The 22,470-nt window shown below is 36.5% G+C and overlaps 1 protein-coding gene across 1 annotated transcript in view; it reads right to left on the bottom strand.

Annotated features, from left to right (window-relative positions):
• Nucleotides 1–22,470, bottom strand: part of GPC5 (glypican 5) — a 639,568-nt gene that overhangs the window by 583,951 nt on the left and 33,147 nt on the right. Inside the window, exon 2 of the mRNA XM_003789621.1 lies at nt 13,233–13,394. Within this exon, the coding sequence (XP_003789669.1) occupies nt 13,233–13,394 (162 nt within the window). The remainder of the gene's footprint in view (nt 1–13,232; nt 13,395–22,470) is intronic.

Raw genomic sequence — 22,470 nt, 5'->3', positions numbered from 1 at the left:
AGATGAAGTTAAACAAATAGTACAGGAGAACAATATCCTTTAAGGTGCAAAAGTTCAATCACCTTTGTTTATACAAAGTTAGCCCAGAGGCAGAATTATCCTGGAATAAAATAAGTACAGCATAGCTATCCAACAATTACCTTTTATTTATTATTATAACCTTCTGGTTCTTGAGATGCCATTTCAAGTCCTTTGCCTTCTGCATAAAAGCTATAGCATCTATATTGCATTTATTGCTACATATATTTTCTACTAAAAGCATAGAGATATGCATGAATAATTTCCCATCATGAATAGTTACACTGAAGGATGGTTATAAAATTTAAGTCTTCTATTTGTCTAAAAAAAACGGAGGTATCTTATTTTCTACTTCATCTTATCACTTTACCAATCAAATCCTATAGATGATGCTCTAATATTTTCATTTTAACCTGCTCCTTCCCAAGGCTACACACATACAGAAAAATGTCTAAATATTAAGAAGGCTTCTACAATTTTAATAAATTGTATTTCATGGTTTATAATAAATTATGTCATTTAACATTTTTAAATTCACCATTAAAGCCAGTTAAAGAAACTGAAAATATTTCTAAATAGATAATATCTAAATGATTCATAACTATTAATATCATTTGGAAAACAGAAGTTAATTCATTTTTGATTTATATAAAAATGGCAAATGTGCAAGAATTACCAGAGAGACTACAAAATTGAGTCCCAAGAGCTTGAAGTTTGTCATAAGACCTCAATTGCTAACACAGCTATTGACCAGTAAAGAATTTTATTTTCAACTTTCATGTAGCCACGTTATATTCTTTATAATTAAGTTTAAAATATACTTCTCACATACAAACTAACGATTTTGATTATGACTCTATTCAATGTTGTGTCATTATATGTATTCCCTTTAAATGCTCACTTTATTGTAAGTATCACTCAAGTTGATTTTATTTATTTGAATAATTATTTTTGTTTTTGAGACAGAGTCTCACTTTGTACCCCTTGGTAGAGTGCCGTGGTGTCATAGCTCACACCAACCTCAAACTCCTGGGCTCAAGTGATCCAACTGCCTCAGCCTCCCAAGTAGCTGAGACTACAGGCACCCACAACAAGCCCCCCGTTTTTACAGATAGGGTATCATTGTTGCTCAGGCTGGTCTCAAACTCCTAAGCTCAGGAAATCCACCCACCTCGGCATCCAGAGTGCTAGGATTATAGGCATGAGTCACCACATCTGGCCTATTTGTATAATTACTTTCTTTATAAAACCCTTTTAAATCATACTGAACATTGGCAAAATTTCCTTGTGTATAACTATAAGTGATTTTATCAAAGTTAACTTTATTTTCACATCTACATATATTTTATTACAGAAACAACATTTCTGTCACTTTGAGCCAGATAGAAGAGAAGCATTGGCATCCCCTTGCTCTTCCAAACCATTACTATTCTATCCAGGGTCGAAGTTTAGCAGCCACTGAAGCCTCCTCAGTCCCTTTCACACCAGCCAATGAACTTCTTTCATTGAGAACTTTGGGAAAAGAGGCAATGAGTTATCTCACTCCAACAACTCTACCAACAGATTTGGATTTCAAAGTCCATATGAGAACTCACAGTTTATCTGGGTTTCTTTTTAACTGCACTACATTTGAGGCTCTCACCCTACCCATACGGACTTTCAGGTTCTTGGTCTCAGTGATTTGATGAATGAATCGACAGACCACAGGATCACAGTAAGTTAGGTTTTATTCAACAGGTATTACCGCTCTCAGAAAGAGCCAGTCCTCCTTGCATAGCAGGGTAAGATAGGTTTTATACAAGTGTCACAGCTCTTACAAAGAGCCAAACCTCCTTGCAGAGCAGGGTGTAAGTGTTACAGCTCTTACAAAGAGCCAAACCTCTTTGCAGAGCAGGATATAAGTGTTACAGCTCTTGCTCTTCTACTCTCTCTCCTTCAGAGGTCTGCAAGTCTACAGCAGTCTGTGCTTGGGCTCTCTGCTCAGGGGCTTATATAGGGGCAGTTGTCCAATGAGCTTTCACGTTCTGAAAAGAGACCAATCAGGAGCAGGTTTTGAAAATGGACCAGTGAGGGATGCACTGGAGGAAGGGGAGGTGCCAGTGTCTTCCCCCATTGTGTCCATGCCTCCATGGGGGAGGAAGCTGCAGACGCTCCAGCTTGCTGGTTCCTCTGTGGCTGCCAACACCACCAAGACAGAGGCGGCAGGTACTCCAGCCCCACTCAGCTGAGCTGGCTGGGGTGCCACTTGTCTAGTATCACAACTCGGACATATTTTACCATAATCAGACCTCTCTTGACTTCAATTCTTTTACTATGTCCAGAGGCCACTAATGACCATAATAAATCCAGACTCTGATCACACTCCACTGCCAACACCCAGGTCAGCATCAACGTGAAGTTTCTTCCTTTTATAATAACCTCCCAACTGGGCTTCTTAAGTTTACCAGAGCCTGTCTATATCTTATCACAGACCACGTAACAACTAGGTTGAGTAATTATTTTAAAATCAAACCACACATGTGGTAAAAACTAAAGTCCCAAAGCCTGCATAAGATTGGCCCCCTGTGGGCTCTGTGATATCTTTTCCAGTCACCCCCATTATCATCCACTGGGCTCTAGCAATGCTGGTATCATTGTTGATATTCCTGTGACACAGGAGGCCTGCTCCTACCCTAGGGATATTCCCTCTCCCTGTAATGTGTTTTTTCCAGATATACACAAGACTACCTCCTTCACTTTTTTCAAATATTGGCGAAAATGTCACCTCTCCTTGACCATCCAATTTAAAACTGCAACCCTCCAGTGCCTCCATCCCCCTCACCCTGCTCTCTATCTATCTTCAAAACATTTAATACATTGTTAACTTATGCATTGGGTTTGTTTTCTTTCTTGCCTGGCTGAAATGCAAACTACTAGGACACAGATCTTTGTTTCATTCACTCACATAGCTAAGCACTTAAAACAGTAAGCTCAAAATACTGACCATATTATCTGTTTAAACTAATTAGTTCCATTGGATATTAACAAGGGTAAATCATGCCTCCTAAAACTATGTAATAAATATGTTTACATAAAAACAACTATGAAAAAAGTCCTATCAGAAGTATTGGCAAATAATGTGCATCAAGATGTATTTCAACAAAATTTATTCATAAAATTTATAATAGTAATAGATACATATGGTAACAGACATATATATAGTAATATAATACTTTTACAGTAATTTTGCTCTTCACATAAAATACATTTAGATATATTAAAATTATCCCACTAACTTTGTCTTCCTACTACCCTCTTATAAATAGGGAAATAGCCTACTTTCAATATTAAAACTTTTTACTGTTTTAGATTCAGTAAATTCAGATATTAAGTGAAATATCTGATATTAAATTAGAAAATAAAAAGTCCATAAATTTTACTTTTCACAGAATATAAATTTTGAAGATTTTTTTCATTTTAAAACTTGGTCTCACTGTGTAGCTTGGGCTAGAGAGCAGTGACATCATCACAGCTCATGCAACCTCAAACTCCTAGGCTCAGGTGATCCTCCTGCCTCAGCCTCCTGAGTAGCTAGGATTATAGGCGCATGCCATGTCACCTCGCTAATTTTTCCATTTTTTTTGTAGAGAAGGGAGTCTCACTATGTTGCTCAGGTTGGTCTTGAATTTCTGGATTAAAGTGATCCCCCCACTTCAATCTCCCAAAAGTGCTAGGATTACAGGCTTGAGCCACCTTGGCTTCCCAACATTCAAGTTTTAAATATGATTATCAACATGATAAATTTTGTTTCATAAGGTAAAAGATATTTTTAAAAGTTCATAAATATTGGATTATAAATGAGTGTCACACAATATTTGTATTATAACTCTCCCTTGAGGCATATTTCTATGTAGTATTTAGAAAAATGCTTTTATGATTTAGTTGGTTTTATTTTTTTCCTTAGTCATACAAAAAAATTAAAAAAACATTTAAGTAAAATGCATTTTAGGTCTTAACAAAATTTCCAATTAACTTTGTAAACCTATTATTGCTTTTGGAAGTAAATGCTCCTAAGATAAATCAGCTTTGCTTTAAAGAAAGGAATAATTGTTTACAACTGCTTATTTCTTTTCACAGACTACTAATATTTCAAAGTTAATATTTATAAATATACAATGGAGTCAATTTAATACTAAAAAATATATTATGTACCTTGTATACAGATAAATCAGCTTTGCTTTAAAGAAGTGAATAACTGTTTACAACTGCTTATTTCTTTTCACAGACTACTAATATAAGTTAATATTCTTTTCACAGACTATTAATATAAGTTAATATTTATAAATATACAATGGAGTCAATTTAATACTAAAAAAATATTATGTACCTTGTATATACTTTATAAAAGATGGCTACACTCAGGCAGCACCTGTGGCTCAGGGTCAGGGCACCGGCCCCATAGGCTGAGGGTGGCAAGTTCAAACCCAGCCCTGGCCAAACTGCAACAACAAAAAAAATAGCTGGGAGTTGTAGTGGGTGCTTGTAGTCCCAGTTACCTGGTAGGCTGAGGCAAGAGAATCACCTAAGTGCAGGAGTTGGAGGTTGCTGTGAGCTGTGACGCTACAGCACTCTACCGAGAATGATAAAGTGAAACTCTGTCTCTACCAAAGAAAAAAAAAATGACTACACTATGTATATTTGATTTGGGAAATTTATGGTTCCCAAATGTCATCTAACAGACAACAAAGTGATCAAAAGTTACTCAATTTAGTCCGTAAAAACAACACACACACATATTGATGTATTACCTATAAAATTCTACAGTATTACAGAAAAACATGATACCCCTTTTTGCAACCCATCTGCCCTTGTGGCCTCCAATATATAAATACAGTAAGGAAAAAAGTCCTCAGTTTACATTTACCCTCAGTACTGTATTGTTTCTATAGTACTGAGGGTATTTCTATGCTCATATAGTAAATATAAGAGGTACTTAGAATAAGGAAAATTAAATAACTAGAAGATACATTATCTCACTATCTAGAGCACAGAGGACAGTATCTCATGAGAGCGGAGATCTCTGGGCCAGAAAATATGACACAAGTTTGCTACTCTGTGCATGGACAGTGGACAGTTGAAAGACTTGCAAATACAGAAACCAACACTAAATTTGAAATCATTTATGATCTTTACACTTTGTCTTCCTTTACCACCACTATCTCATAAAATGTATATCAAGATGAGATGTTTGTGGAGCTGTAAATAAAAACATTCATATTGAATTAGTACGATCAGAAAGACACAGAACACAGCGAATGGGAAAAGCAGGGGAGCAGAGGCCGGAGCAACCAGGTGACTGCAAGGCCTGCAGCATGCACAAACCTCATGGGAAGCTTGCATTTCTATAGGACCCAGAAGGACATGTGAATTACTTTAGTTGAAACTTCAAGATTTGTAAATCCAAGGCCTTGTCTCTACCTGGAAAATAAGGTAAATACACACAAAATATAACATGGTATGTTATCTTCTAAGTGTGTATTTATATTCACATCAAGTGTTCACAAGGGGAAAAAAAGAAAGAACTTCAGGAAAGAAGACATTGAGACTCCCAAGTAATCAGGAAACACCACATTTTGAAAACAAGATACCTCTTCATATATATCAGTTCAACAAAACTTTTTAAATTATTGACAATACTAATTGTTGGAAAGGATGTAAAACAATGACAGCACACAAATGACTAGTGAGAGTTTAAACTGGTTTAGCTACTCAGTGGAGTGATTTTAGTAAATATCAAATGAAGTTGACAATATGCATAGCCTATAGAACACGATTATACATCTATATATAAACCCTAGAGAAGCATGTACTCCCGGGCACATGATCAAGAATGTTCATGGCAACATTACAAGTGCAAAAATAAACTGGAAATTATTGAAATGTCTATTAGCAGAATGGATAAAATTCACATATTTGTAAAAAGTAATATTATAGATCCAATTAAATAGATGAATGGAACAGATGAATCTCAAAAGCAAACCTAATTATAATCTCCCAATGTCTTGTCTTCTAATCACATAGGTAGCTTTCAAGAATCATCCCTCTAACTTCCTAATATAAACATGTCTGTAGTCCTAGCCACTTGGGAGTCAGAAGCTAGAGAATTATTTGAGCCCAGGAGTTTGAGGCCGGTTTGGGCAACACAGAGACACTCCCTATCTAAAAAATTTTTTTAAAGCCAAAAACTAACAAATAGTATAAAGATGACAAAATGATAAATAAGTAATTCAACATCAACTCATCTAGTTTACTCAATAAATGTATAGTTCTCACATTGAAAGGATTTAATTTAAAATGTATTTAATATAAAATCAAGAAAGAACTGTTTAGCCTGCTATGAGCAAGTTACTGTGCTTTCTGGGTGAGATTATCATAGCTATATTATAACTATCATCTGTCAAAATTAAAACAACTTACACTTTACTTTTTATAGTTTAAAACAGAAATTTGGAAAGAAAACCTGACCTTGGGGGTAAAGTTAATATTTTTTTCACTACTGGTAACATTTCAAGCAAAGTAAGTAAGCTTTATTTCCAGCTGAAAAGTAATTAAGCTCTTACAAGTTTTATCTACTATTTTTCACAATTAATAACAGTCTACTGACATTGAGTCAAAGAAATAATTTGTAACATTTCAGAAAGAAAGTAAAGATTGATGGCACTGACATGTCGCGCCTGCGGTGACACACTAAACAGCGTGCTGCCTGGAAGGGGGAAAGGTGCCATCGCGCTTAGAACGCCACTGATAGAAACACTGTGGTGTTCTCCTTTCTAGTTTGTCAATTAAGAGACTACCAATCACATTGGCATACTAGGAGTCCCAAGGGGCCAATAAAAAGAAAACAGATTTCACATTTGGACACGCTGTGTTATCTAAGCCCCTGATAATGTCGCACCTAGAAGATGCTCTACAAACACATTAAATTATCAACTGAGAAATAAAAGAAGGGATGAAAGGAAAAAGAACAGAGGAAGGGAGGAAGGAACTGAGGGAATCTTTCACTTTATTTCAAAATCATTCATTTATTCATACAGTTCATTTAATTACATTTTCTGTGTATCTGCTTTAAGTACTAGAGACAGAAACAAACAAGTCTCCCCAACACTGCCCGTCTAAGGCTACCTGTTTTCTTACCCTTGAGCTTTAATTATCTTTTGGGCTAGAAATAGCACTACTTCTTTATCCTTCCAAGGACTAATTTTAAGTGTACTCTTACCCACCTCTATAAAGAACAGCTGAAATGAGCAAAAAAATTAATGTACCCCATATGTGATATAACATTTATATAAATGTATTTATCCTTCTGTATGTCAATATATTCAAATATTAACTGTATCTTGCGTCTTTTGCAATATATAGGCATATACGCTTTAGTCCAACAGTAGCTATGTACTAGATATATAGTTTATTGTAGCCTTTATCTATTAGCACAAAAGAGAAAAAAGCTATAAATTATATTCACATTCTCATTCTTATTCACTTGCTTTTTAAAATAAGAAATTTAATTTTGAGCATACTCATATATTTAATTAAAAATAGAAATGCACTTTTTATTACATTTCTGAATCTAACATTTCAACTCAAAGGGACAAGCTTGTCAATCTCTCAAGTACTTAAAATTGATGAATAAAAATTCTCTAGTCAAGAGAATGAAATAGTAAAACAAAAATATGAAACCATTCCTGTTTAACTATCACCACTCAGACTTCTGCAATAATGTTCATTTTTAAATGCAATTTATAAAAACAAACTTTCCAGAATAAAGATTTTATACCACATATTTTAGAAATATATGAACATAAATTAAACGGAAAGAAAGAAGGAAACAAAAATTTCTACAGAAAAGTGTAAACTTTTAACTATCTTCCCAATGTTTAAACAAAATACACGCTTCCAATAGTGTCATCCAAAATATTCCCTCACTTTATTTTTAAAACTGATGCTGAAATTTTCATATGCTCTTAAATTAGAAAGCTAAATTTCATCATCTTATGTGAATGGAGTTTTAAAATTGACAAATTTGAAAGCCAAATAAAGCACTGTTCAGTAGATTACATATTCTCTGCCATTTTCGCCTATTTCATCAATCATGCCACATTTTCAAGTACAAACAATAAAACATTTATAAAAATATTTCCAAAATATTTTTAAAGCAAGAAATCTCACACTCAAAGTAAAACAGCCAAAGAGAAACAAACTCTTAAATTATCCCCGGCTGTTCTGCTTTATTCATGAGCATTATTAAGCCCCTGAAAATGAGAAAGAGTTATTGTTTGCCCTGGGACAAAGCCAACGTTCTTTGCAAACAGCACTCTTACTCAGGAACAGTAACAGACGTAAGGATAAGAGCTTGTTCCTTTTGATACAGGAGGGAGGTGCCCCAGCCAGTCAAGTGAGCTGGGCTGGAGGACCTGCCACCTCTGCCTTAGTGGGTGTTGGTCCGGCAGCCTGCAGAGGAACCAGCCGGCTGGAGCATAGGCAAGGGGTGGCCACCCTCCCCCACCAGAGGCTCCAGTAGCCAAAGGGACCCGACACTCCGGCACCATGGTGTCTCCTTCCCCTTTGCACTTTAGACTAAATAGGGAACCCCCATTTCCTATGCCTAGGTCAATTTCATGTAAGTTTCCTAGGCCTCGGTTCCATGAATGGACTGTGTCTATTCATTAGTACATTCATTCACCTTGCCCCAGCAGAAGAGACTGTGTCCATTCATTAATACACTCATTCACCTTGCCCCAGCAGAAAAGACTGTGTCCATTCATTAGTACATTCATTCACCTTGCCCCAGAGGAAGGGACTGTGTCCATTCATTAATACACTCATTCACCTTGCCCCAGCAGAAAAGACTGTGTCCATTCATTAGTACATTCATTCACCTTGCCCCAGCAGAAGGGACTGTGTCCATTCATTAGTACATTCATTCACCTTGCCCCAGCGGAAGAGACTGTGTCCATTCATTTCCTGGCCTCACATAGAAGGAACCCATGCACCTATATATACTGCTAAACAGAGAGATGGAGAGAGAAAAACGAAGAGAGCTTTTTTCTCCCAACTTGGGTTTTCTCTCCCTACCAGACACTTCAGTGTTTTTTTATCCTTTTTCTGTAAATAAATTCTGTCTTGCCACTGATCTGTGGTCCGCAGATTTATTCTTCAAATCACCAAGACCAAGAACCTGAAAGTCTGTTACCACTTTTACCCTATAAGTGCATCTGACTTCCCGTAGGAGAGAGTGAAGTCCTGGGTCACAATTATGGGTCTTTGAAACAACAAATTTTTATTTAGCTGTTTTCTTCATTTTAAGGAAATCTTACTAAACACAAATTTTTTAGCACTGCCTGCCTTCCTAACCTCCATTTTGGGGCATTCCTCATTTGCTGTATTTCCTTATTAGGTGATTTCATCTAGTGCCATGGAAATTATCATACACACATACAAAAGTAGGGAGAATAGCATAATGAACCCGTCACATATTATACAGCTTCAAAAGTGACCCACTAATGACCAGTCCTTGTGTTCCACTGATCCGTCTACTCACTCTTCCTACCTCCCTCACTTGAATTATTTTCAAGCAAATCCCAGACTACATCTTTTCACTTGTACATACCTCCATATATGTTGTTACAGGAGTTAAATAAATGATTGATGTACCTCTTAAATCTCCTTACAAAAAGAATGGAATTGTCCCAGAGGCTGACGCATACCTGTGAACTCCAGAGCTGAGTGTATACTGCACATGAGATAATCTGTCTCTTCCAGCACCACCGGCCAGCACACTTTCTCTCTCTCTCCTGTGTCATTTCCAACCTTTCAACCTTTAAAAGTAACTCAGGCTCCACTAAATCCCTAGATCCACAGACCCAAGTGATCATCCCCATCGGCCATTTTTTTTTAGTTTTTTATTGTTTTTCAGAGACAGAGTCTTGCTTTGCTGACCAAGCTGGAGTACAGTGCTATGATCAAAACTCACTCTAACCTCGAACTCTTCGGCTCAAGTGATGTTCCCATTTTAGCCTTCCAAGTAGCTAGAACTATAGTTACATGCCCAGCTAATTTTTTAACTTTTTATTTGATAGGAACAAGGCTGCTCTTGAATTCCTAGTCTCAAGAGATCTTCCCACTTTGGCCTCCCAAAGTGCTGGGATCATAGGTGTGAGTAATCACACTCCAGCCCCAGTGTCCTGTATAACTACAATATCACTAAAAAATAGACTAATATTGATGAAGTTGGAAATATAAATGAAATATTTGAAAATTAAGAGATCAAAATGTAACAAATCTAGTTATATCATTTGAAAAGTAAATTGATTTCACTATTAAAAATTTCTCTCAAGCACACTAAGTTTCCCAGTAAAATGTATTGGTGCTTGCTTCAGCAACACACATACCAATAAAATGTGTTGGCTTTTTTCTTATAAAAATAAAGACCTTGGATTGTTTTCAGGTATTTTAATTGCACATAAAAACTAAATAGAGAGCATTTTACTTATTGATAAAATAGTGTGCTCAGTTATGATACAACAAATGCAATCTTTCATATTGCTTTTAGCAAATATTTAAGTTTATTTTTATGGAAATAAGCCTAAGGTTACTTATTCTATTCAATAAATTAAAAAAGGATATTCTTGGAAGAGAATTTAGTCCCACTAAAGTCAGTCTTTAAGCAAATTTCTTCTAAATTTGTCTTGCCTTCTCATGATTCTTAAATAAATTTTGACATTCCACAGAGGAAATGACAATTTATTATAGCAAATGGTATTTAATAATGTCTCTACTTTTTAATATTTATAATTCATTTTCAAATAAACAGCAAAATTCAACCTATTGAATATAGCAGTATAATTCATGAAACAGAAAGCAATAAACCTTTTTAGTAAATTACCTGACGCTTTAGTAGAGAGAGACAATCCTATACCTTAACATGTATTTTGTTATCACCAAACTTTTCAGTAACCTCAACCCATCTTAAGTCTAAATATTCCAGGTTTCTCAACCTTTTGAACTTAATGCACTCGATCTTGATCAATTTGTCCAAGAATATGTGAAAAGTCACAGAGTCTAAGATGTCACAGTATCTTTGAAGACAAAAGTAAACGTTAACTAACATTGAGTGCCTACGTGTTAATAAGTATCGGCATTTTCTTTCACTACATAGTTCACACTTAAACAGGCAGGCTACTGTAATCCCAATACTCTGGGAGGCTAAGGCCAGAGGATCATTTGAGGCCAGAAGTTTCAAATAAGACTGGGCAACACAGTAGGATCCCCATCTCTACCAAAAAAAAAAAAAAATTAAATTAGACAGACACAGTAGTGCACACCTAATCGTCCTAGCTATCTGAGAAGCTAAGGCAGGAATATTGCTGGAATCCAGGAGTTCAAGGCTTCAGAGCCATGACTGTGCCATTGCACTCCAGCCTGGGTGACAGAGTAAGATCTCATCTCTAAAAGATAAATAAAAATTAAAAAGTAGATCGTATTTTTCATGATCTTCAGTCCTGCATTCTCACTTGGAGAGACTTAGTTTTGACATTAAGAGATAAGAAATTGTAAGGAAACTTTCCTCTTTAAAAAATACCTAATGAGGCGATGAAGACAGGTAAGTTAAGGTGTACAAATTTACAGTTAGATAAAAGATGTAAGTGCTATTGTTCAACAGGAGAGTGGACTGGTTGTACTTAACAATGTAATAAATATTCCAGAATAGGTAAGAGAACTTCAATTGTTCCCAACTCATAGAAATAATAAATGCTTAAAGTGATGGATACCTCAAATCCTGACGTAACACATATTCTACGCATGCAATAAAATCTCATATGTACTCCATAAATATGTATTATGTATCAATAAAAAAATCTTCAATGATTCTGCCAAACTCAAGTTTGACATTTTAAGTTTTCTTCAAGGTAAGTACCTCCACTCACCTTCACAAGCTACAAACTCCCTGTTCTGTGTTCTGCTCAGACTAATCCACTCATCGACTGTTTAGCTCTTAAATGCATATTTCATATATATACAAAAATATCATTTTCATGAGAAATAATCATCACATAACTCTTTGGGGGTGGTTAAAACTTTCTAATTCATACAGTTCAAATCACAAATCTCTACTTAAACTTTTTCTCCAATAATTTCATATGAATGAATATCATTACAGAAATAGTTTCCTAAGGCACCTAAAAAAATTTCTAAATTAATAACAACTTAATCCTGACATTTCATAGTTACTGCAAAATAAAATCAATTCATCATGAACCACATTTTAACTTTTATTCTGATTTATTGTGTTTATTTTAGTGTTTCAAAAATTAATCATGCCTATGATTTAGTTATATATGTAAACAAAGCAATTTAAATACTGAATGAATACACTTATTAAGAAGAAATACTAACAAGTTATATTCTATGCTGAACAAAAGCAATACATTTGTGTGATAAGCAGTATAATCTAGACATTTTCATTCTAGTCATATACAGAATAGCTGATGCTTTATAAAAGGAAAAATAAACTAAGCTATTTTATTAGAGTAATAAGAAATTTTATAGAAGAGATGACTAAAATAAGAAAAAGTTCATCTATTTTTCAATGTGCTTTGTGATTTTATAACCCATTAATTTTATTTCTGAACATATTTTTGAATTAAGTTAGAGTTCTGTTCTTAGCTGACCCTTAAACATCCAATTAATATTCCCTATTTTACTATTTATCAGACTTTGCTTGCACTTTGATATATTACACTGGTGTTCTCATGAAAACCACATGAGGTTTCAGGACGAAAATAAAGGCAAGTATTTCTTCCAATCATACTTTTAAAAATAAATCTATAATTACCCACTTTAAAATGTTATGTTATAGAATTTTTTCATGAAATCTAATAATTATATTTATTCATTTTAAAGTAAAACTACGGGGTCAGAATATTGGGGAACCTGGAGGAACCTTACAGGGATACATATTTCCAAGTATCATCTCACTAATATAACAATTTATTTCCTCACTCCAATTCAATATACATGCTCAGGGTGACCCCAGAAACCACATTTGAAGGTTAGGAAAAGCTAAAATCTCATTTTACAAGGAAATAAATCCATTACCCAAGTTCACCAATATGGGTATCATAGGGAAATTATGTAATAATGCTGGTCTATAGTTTCAGAACTCAAGATATACTTACCTTGAAAAACAGCTGCGTTTCGAGAAATTAGAAACTTTAAAGTGGAGCTGGATGCTTGAAGCACCTGCTGCATATCTTGGCGGGCCGCAATTTGGTATCTCTCCTCCATCCTCCTGGTGCAACATGTAGGTTTTTTGGATATGCAAACCTGAAGATCAGGTCCTGGAACACACATAATATTTTCCAGTGTGGTTATCTGTGTACTTAACATACATTACATGTTACATGTCAGTCATTATGACTATACCCGCAACACAGTGGGTTCACGTTCTATGTGAAGAATTGATTTACAAGGGCACTTGCCATTATCCACTATTCATTAATGCAACCATGGACCAAATATTCTAATCCATAACTCCCTGCTTATTTTATTAACATCCTGGCCAAGTAGTAAGTATGTCCACTCAAGAGAAAGCAAATTACCTATTATGTAAAAGAACAGAACTAAATCAAGAAAAGTTAAAACATCTGTTGCTTATTTTACTATTTTAGCCAAAATTATTTAAACTAAATATGTTATATTTAAGAGTTATATAGGCTAAAGCTATTATTTTTCCTAAGGAAATGATATTGAACTTTATACATCACATAAAGATCAAAAAACTTCAGCTGATTTCTGAGCTCCCATCACATTTGTGCTTCTTATGGAATAGGCTCTCTCTGCAATAATAACACGACGGGGGAAGAAGATACTCATGGGCCCAAACCCAGTATCCAAAACCATACTCATTATATAGCTGGCTAGAGACAATTCCTAATACTTAAAGCACTTTTTAGTTGTATAATCATATTTGGAAAGAGCCAGTGAAATGTAAAGTTATTACATAAGTTATACATAATGAGAGTCGTAATTAGAAAAAACAACACGTTTGCTAAGATGTCTAACCATTCTCATCCTAGATAGAAACTCAGTGCAAACATCTTTATCCACAGCAAAGACGCTAGAGGAAAAGGTGTGAAGCAGGAGATAATTAGTGCCTGAGGAGGAAACCTCAATGGAGCAAGCCCGTGTGAGCCCCAGGGCATTCCACAGTGTCCTAGATTTTACAGAAAACTCAGGACAATTGTAGTTAGATGGTTTGACATACTAAGTTATTCCCTTATTTTAGAATAGGAAGAAGACTCCTTAAAGTCTAAGAAGCTTCACAGCTCCCACATTAGTTCTTCATCCACCAATTTCAGATCCTAAGAAGGAAAATACACACGACACACGTGTGCACACACACAAACGCAGACACACTCAGCCACCTGTCCAGCTCCTCTTGCTCTTTCACACGGCCTCAGGTTTCTAAAACCTGGTTCAGGGTGAGAGCAAAACCTCTGACATCACTCAGAGCTTCATGCCAACATGGGATAGCAAAATTTCTAATCACTTTTGCTTCAGCTTGAATTAAATGAATAACAAAGGACAGAATTTGAGCATTTTACAGAGGCTCCGAAGCATAAAATATTGATGTGTCTCAGTAGGTAACATTCTGGCAATTGTTTGTCACTTTGCTTGCCTAAAGATATACAGAAGCCAATTCTACTTCAAAAAATAAAATGGATTAAAAGAAAACAAAAGCTATCTTCTCAGCTTTATTCCTGAATCGAAGGATTGAGCAGTGAGCGTTCAGAGAAGAGCAATAGTAGAGATTGGGGAAAAGAGCCAATGAATAAACTGCTAGGGAATAAAAAGAATGATAATAGTAATGATGATGATGATGATGATGATAGGTATTTACAAATATCTTGTTGGAATTCAAATATCTGACACCTTTTTGCTGGACCACACTCCTGAACAAGGCCCAGTGACCCTTCTTTCCTGCACCATCTCCAATAACCTCAGCCACTGTGCTCTCCCCTTCACACTTTGGCCTCATTGCAGTTCCCCATGTACGCCAAGTTCCCTCTTGCCACTGAGACATTCTCCACACTCTTTCTTGTTTCCTCACCCTATTTGTACTTATGCACACAGGCAGCAAACACACACCTTCACCTAGCGAATACATCCTATTTATTTTTCTTTATATCTCACTCAGTCTTCTCATGGGAAAGGTTCCTTAGTCATCCAGGCAGCTCAAGTCCCTAGTATATGTTCATGGAGGGCCACACTCAACCCTCGTTGCAAATTTATATTCTGTAACGTGATAAGTAGAGAATTCATTAAGCCATCTACACTGTAAAGCCCCCTATGGAAGGTTTTATAATACTCCCATTGCCCAGTACATTGCCCAATACATCATAAAACTCAATTATCATTCATGAAACCAACAGTTAAAAATTTGCCATATATATGCATTGTCTCATTTAATCTTCACGTCAATCCTCTGATACAGGTGCCATGAGTGTTAGATAATTGCCTCAGAAAGCCCCTTCCCCAAAAGGCCTCTTCCTGCTCTTAAAGTTACAACTCCTCCCCAAGCACAAGGAGTGGCTTACCTCATCTCTGTTCCAATTACCCACTGCCCGCCCCTAACAGCTCTTTCCCCGGAAGCAATAACTCCTTATTGGTTCTCCCACCATCCTGTCACCATTCTGAGACGTCCCTATATAAGAGTACATTTCTCCTCCCTCTCTCTCTTTCTCCCCTTCTCCCCCCTCTCTCCTTTCTGCTCTCTCTCTCTCTTTTCTTCCCCACTCTTCCCTCATCTCTCTCCCCTCTTTTCTCTCCTCTTTTCTCTTTTCCTCTCCTCCTTGGTGCTACTCTGCAGCCTCCCTCCCCCACCAATAAAAACCTTCCGTACAAGCCTTGGTGGTGCTGGAGTGCCTCCCTTTCAATGACTGCTACACCTGAGGAAACAGAGGTATAAAGAGGCTTGAAAACTGTCCCGTGTCACATACATACATATTACAAAATGGCACAGGTGGCTTTTAGGAACAGGCAGATGAATTCCCAAGCTCTGTTCTTTACCATCACTCTGAGAAGAAAGCAATCATCTTACATCTACAAATGGTTTGTTTATAGATGTAACTGGCCATTTTATATCTTTGTTTTGAAATAGGGCACTTATTAGATAAGTTGCAAGAAAATAAATTTTAGTTTAGGGACTGCCCAAGGAGTTTTATTCAAAATAAAATAGGCTAAAATATAAAATCACAGAGTTGTTATTTGTCTTTTTAGCCAGTTTAAATGATAGATATTATACTTAGAAAGGTGTGAGAAATTTCCTCTACTGCCGTCCTAAACTCAATCCAGGAAGAAATCAACATGTCTCAGGAACTCTGCGTAAGCATGTACAGCCATTTGGACGACTTCACACACACACATTCCTCAGGGGTCTACATTGATTAATTCAGACTTTCATTAGAATCCTGGAAGTTTCTAACAACAACATAAAACCAAATTCCAAACCAAATGAGGGTTATAATTTGACGATGCACTTATCTCTAACTGGCATATTTTTTATCTATATCGCCTACAAGATAAGCTTAAGTTACTTAGATTTGGAGAAGGAAAAGAATTGACAAAAAATCAGTTCTCTAGCTTACTATCTCAATCCAAAGACAGACAAGATGAACAGAACAAAATCTTCAGGGAAAGAACCATATCCTACATTTTCTCTATAGTTTAAGCACAAAAGACATAAGGAGATGCTTGTTGATAAAAGGCCCAGGCTGCAGCTCTCCTATCACAAATAAAACAGGCATCATAAGAAAGCAATGCTAGAGTGAACACAAACACATCCTACATGGTAGCAAGGGGCACCTCAGGAGACTTCAAAGCCTGGCTTAAAGAAACGTAGCACAGTCCCAGAGTGCTATCAAACAGCAATACATGACCCAGGCTCAGGAGTCATAGTCATGTTTCTAAATGGCAAAATCAAACTCTGCAAATAATAAAACATGAAAAACAAATAAAATTAAAAATGAAAACAGTAGGCTCCTCACTGAAGGAGCCGTCAACAAGAAGCAGCAATATTGATTAGTATACACAGTGTCTTCCTCTCTGTTCCATAGCATAAAAAACTTGTGCAAGACATCTACCAACCTACATATTTTTAGGATAGCCCCACAAACTTCAAAATGCAAACAGGGTGGAAAGAAGTCAGTAGCCACCACAAGATCTTCCTAGTGTCTGAGTCAGGGCAGCAGGCAGAAGAAAGAAGCAAAGAGTGATGTCTGAAGGGCCTGAGAATAGCAAACCCCCCAAATAGCAGACAGGATTCACAGAAAGCATAGGAATGGATCTGAGAATACAGTAGTTCCCCTTGTCACTGGTTTGCTTTCTGCAGTTTCACATTACCATGGTCAATCACAGTTTGAAAATAGTAAATGAAAAATTTCAGAAATAAAGAATACATAAGCTTTCAATTGCTTGCCATTCTGTGAGGCAGTGAAACCTCACACCAGCCACTGCCATCCGACCTGGGTCTGAACCATCCTGTTGTCTAGCATTTTCAAGCTGCCTATGTTCCTGCCAGTTAGTCACTTAGCAGTCATTTCAGTTATTAGATGGACCGTCATGGTATCACAATACTTGAGTAACTTATTTTAGCTAATAATGGCCCCTATGAGCAAGAGTGGTGATGCTAACTATTCAGATATGCCAAAGAGAAGCCACAAATTGCTTTCCACAAGCAAAAAGGTGAACGTTCTTGCCTTAGTAAGAAAAGAAAAAAAATTATGTATGAAGTTGCTAAAATCTAAGTTTGCTAAAATTTGGTAAGAACTAATTTTCTACTCATGAAATTGTGATGAAGGAAAAAGAAATTAGTATTAGTTTTGCTGTCACATCTCATACTGCAAAAGGTACGGCCACAGTGTGGTTAAGTCTTTAGTTAAGATGAAAAAGGCATTCAATCTGTGGGTAGAAGACATGAACAGAAATATATTCTCATTGGCAGCAATATTGGATTTGGGTACTATCTAAGATTTTGGGTATCCACTGGGGGTCTTGGAAATATCCACCACAGATAAAGGGGACTAGTCTTAGCAGCTCAAACTGGGAGCATTTAGCCCTCTCAAAGATGTGCAACAGACCCACAACAGAAAAGAATGAATGAATGAGAGTGGTACTGACATCCACTCACAAGAAAAAGAAAGACACAGTCTTTTTTTGAGACACAGTCTCACCATGTCATCCTAGGTAGAGTGCCATGGCATTACAGCTCACCTGAGCAACCTCAAACTCTTGGGCTTAAGAATTCTCTTACCTCAGCCTCCCAAGTAGCTGGGACTATGGGTGCCTGCCCCAACGCCCAGGTGTTTTTTTGTTGTAGTTGTCATTGGTGTTTAGCATGCCCCAGCTAGGTTTGAACCCACCAGCCCCAGTTTATGTGGCCGGCACTATAACCACTAAGCTATGGGCAAGGAGACAGAAGAAAAATTTTTGAAAGTGGAATTAAAACTCAGCAGAATAGGATTCTAAGAGACACATAAAAAAATGGGAAGGGAAATAAATCTGGGAGAGCTCAGAAAACAAGTGGCCATATTTTTAAATACTACACAAAAATTAATAGGAGAAAATCCACAAAGTTAGAAAAGATATTCTGAAGCCTCGTTCAATCTAAATGCTCAGAAAAACACTAACTTCATATAAAATGAATAACAAAAAGTGTTAAGGTCAAATCTCACAAAGAGTTAGTATAATAAAAATAAGAATAAAGAACAGAACAAATCCCACAGACAAAGGATGCTGGAAAGACATGCCCTTCCCCCAAAAACCAGATCAAAACTGTAGCCATACTATTTCAAAACAAGCTAAGCTACAATGACACAAAACATGAAAGAACAACATAAATCAGAATTAGAAAAACTCAGATATGAGGTGACAGTACTCAGAGAAAAACTAAAGATGAAAGAAAAAAATCTTATGTGAAGACTCACCAGAAGGAACATGATTGCCAGCCACACAAATGTGATGTCTTAAGAGAAACAGAAGATAAAAAATAAGGATCTTGAAAAACCAAAAAGAATAAAAGGATTCAGAACACAAGGACAGCAAATATTAAAGAGAGGTACAGGTGATGTAAGCCGCTGAAGAAAGAAACAGAATAAATCCTGAAAACTACAGTTCATGTTATTCTGAAAATATAGTGGGTATAATATGGGATAAAACAAAGTAATAGTTATGCAATATTCAAATTCTGTTCTCCAATTCCATCCTGTATCCTTGAAAATCAGGATTGTTAGTATGGGAGAAAGAAAATACAGACATAATAAAGACAAGATTGAGTAAAACTAATCTTGCATTTGAAGGGGACATATGAACTTGTAAAGAATTCTACCTTTAAAATGTATGTAATACCTTCCAAAGCTGAAACGACCTAAAGACAATGACTAACCAAATAGCAAAGGGTGTCCCTCATGTCCAGATTGCAGTCTTGAAATACCATTTCTCTTCTGTCATCACAATGATTGATTCAGAAATAGACAGCCAATAATACCCTTTTAATGGCTGTGCTAGTTCCCTCCCCTGACATGGAAATAAACTTTACATGTCCAAGAAACAAGAAGCATTCCATTTGCAATATGACTGTGCTGTCTTACAGATAGCAGCAATTAACTCTGAAAAAATACAAAGACTTTAAGGCCATCGGGAGTGAACAAAAGAGGAAAGATTCTAGAGGGTGCCAATATTTGGAAGAAGGGAAAAAGCACTGGGGGTTAGTTTCTCTTCTCTGCCTAAGGATATTCCATGTTCATAGTGACCAAATTCCCATAGAAAACTTGAAAACTCTTCTGGTTTGAAGAGTCAGAAAACAGAGATCAGAATAATCGCAGCTTCTAGAGCAGTGGTTCTCAACCTTCCTAATGCTGCGGCCCTTTAACTCACAGCTTGAGAACTGCTGTTCAAGAGTTCAAGGCAGGGAGAATAAGTAACCTCTGCCCAAGAATCTGGATAAACCATGAACCACACCACATGTAACTGGACTAGCCTAGAGCAGCCTAGTGTTGGCAAGCTAAAGATGGAAGAATTGAATGAAAATTATAGTTGTTGCCCAAGAGACACAGCTTAGACTTTTAACCTAAACCACTTAAATTTCTCCTAAACCAAACATATCAAATACTCTTCAAAGAAATATAATAGAATCCAGTGTCACAATAACATAACATTCATAGTATCCAGGGAAATAGTCTAAAAACTATTAGACTGTAAAACATGTAAAATATGACATGTAAAAATCAGCATAATTTGACTCATTTTAGCCTCGATGAATAATCAGTACACACAAAGAAAATCAAGTATGCAAGGAAATTAAGAAACTCAACTTTGAAAATAAGAAGTCTGTTAGACATCCAAATGACGATGTGGAAATAATGTTTATTAAATATGAAATGTCCAGTTTCCTTATGTACTAAGCTTGATGATTGTGAAGGTATGCTCTCATTCTTTCAAACACACATTTGACTTATGATTATCTTTCAAATTTTTAAAGCAATTTTTGTGAAACCACAGATAAGTCAAAAGTTCACATTATTTTTGATTATGAGTTCCATTGTGAAACTAATACAGTACAGACAGCTTGAAATACCAAAAAAGTATTTGGGAAGGAAGCGGCTAACGAACACACACTGTGTTGATGATAGTTTGAGAAATTCCTTTCTGGTGATTTTAATCTTGAAAATGAGCCACATGGGCTATCTGAGACCAAAGTTGATGATAACGAGCTGAAGGCTGTAGTGGAAGTGAATCCATCTCATCCTACATGTGAAGTAGCAACAAGGTTTGACATTGCTATTCCAACAATACTGGACCATTTGAAATAAATCGGCAAGGTAAAGAAGCTGGAAAGATAGGTTCTGCATGAATTAAACTAGCGTCAAGAGAAAAATCATCTTGAGGCGTGCCTTTCTTTGCTGTCACAACATAAAGACAAACCATTTCTACGCTGTATTGTTACTTGTGAAAATAGCTAATGGTGTCTGTTTGGTGATTAGGACTGGTGTTATCCATTAAAGCCTCATGAACCCTGGTGAGCTGATTACACTAGGTGTCTACTGCAACCCAATGGAAGACAATGATGAAGATACTTAGGATTAAGTAGTCAAGACTGGTCAACAGAGACAGGCTGCTCCTTTTGCAAGGTAACACTTCACCACATGTCACACAAACAACACTGCCTACACTACAGAAGCTGGACTTGGAAACTCTTTCTCATTCACCATATTCACCAGACCTTGCACCAACGGACTACAACTTCTCTTAGGCTTTGGACCACTTCTTGCAAGGAGAAATATTCAGTTCTCAACAAGCTGTGGAAAATGCTATTTGTAATTCATCATCACTTGCTCTCCAGGCTTCCTTATTGGCATAAACAAGCTACAGTTAAGATGGCAAAACTGTTGTCAGTAGTTCAGGTGCATACTTTAACTGTATTGCTTCTTGCTTGATACAGAATAACTAAAGTTTTAATTGGAAATTGGATATACCGTATTTAATGAACTTAAGTATTTGAATATGCAAGTCTGGAGCCAAGGAGAGAGACTGAAAATATAAATTCGGGCATATGAAACACATTATGATATTAAATACTAAGGATTCTGATAAGATCACCTAAGGAAAGAGTTTAGTTAATGAAGGGTTTTTCAGTCTCAGCACTGTTGATACTATTTTGGGGTTTAGTTGGAGAGCTGTGCTGTACTCAGTAGGATGCTTAGTAGCTTTCCTGACTCCACCCATTGGATGCCACTAGCACACACACTTGAACACATGTGCACTTGAATACATACACACAGCTATAACAGTCAAAGTACTTCTAGACATTGCTTAATGTCCCCCTGGGATATTAACTGCCTCTGGCTGTGATCCATTGGCCAATGCAAAGCCTCAGGCATGGCATCACGAACGGGAACAGAAGAGTAACCCTTGAAAAGAACTTGAGAAGAGTAGTCAATGACGCAGAAGGGGAAAGGCGAGGTTTAGAACAGGTGTGGCTTCCTGAAAGCATTTTGAGACGGGAGAAAACAACTATATTTGTGGGAAGCAGCCACATTTAATAAGTCTGTTCTTTTCTAAGATCTGTAAGCACCTGGGATATCATTTTGACTGCTTCCTTAACTCTAATGAGATACCTACTTCACGAGCAACCACAATGCATTTGAATTCCTATTGATCATAAGGAAAACCATAAGGTCTGCACAATTCATTGAAAGCTGTTGTATTAAAACCTGTTTTAACAGTTTTTCCATTTATTCTATCTTCTGCCTATTCTAACTAGAAAAGGCTGCTCAGTAGTGCCTAATATCACCCTGCTTCCTTTCCTTTCATAAACATTATTTACGTGTACTTAATTGGTACTGGCTCTCTCCCAAG

This window comes from Otolemur garnettii, unplaced genomic scaffold (genome assembly GCF_000181295.1).
Source record: "Otolemur garnettii isolate 467f Iridium unplaced genomic scaffold, OtoGar3 scaffold00034, whole genome shotgun sequence".
NCBI classification, from domain to species: domain Eukaryota; kingdom Metazoa; phylum Chordata; class Mammalia; order Primates; family Galagidae; genus Otolemur; species Otolemur garnettii.
This window is presented reverse-complemented; position numbering and strand designations above follow the sequence as displayed.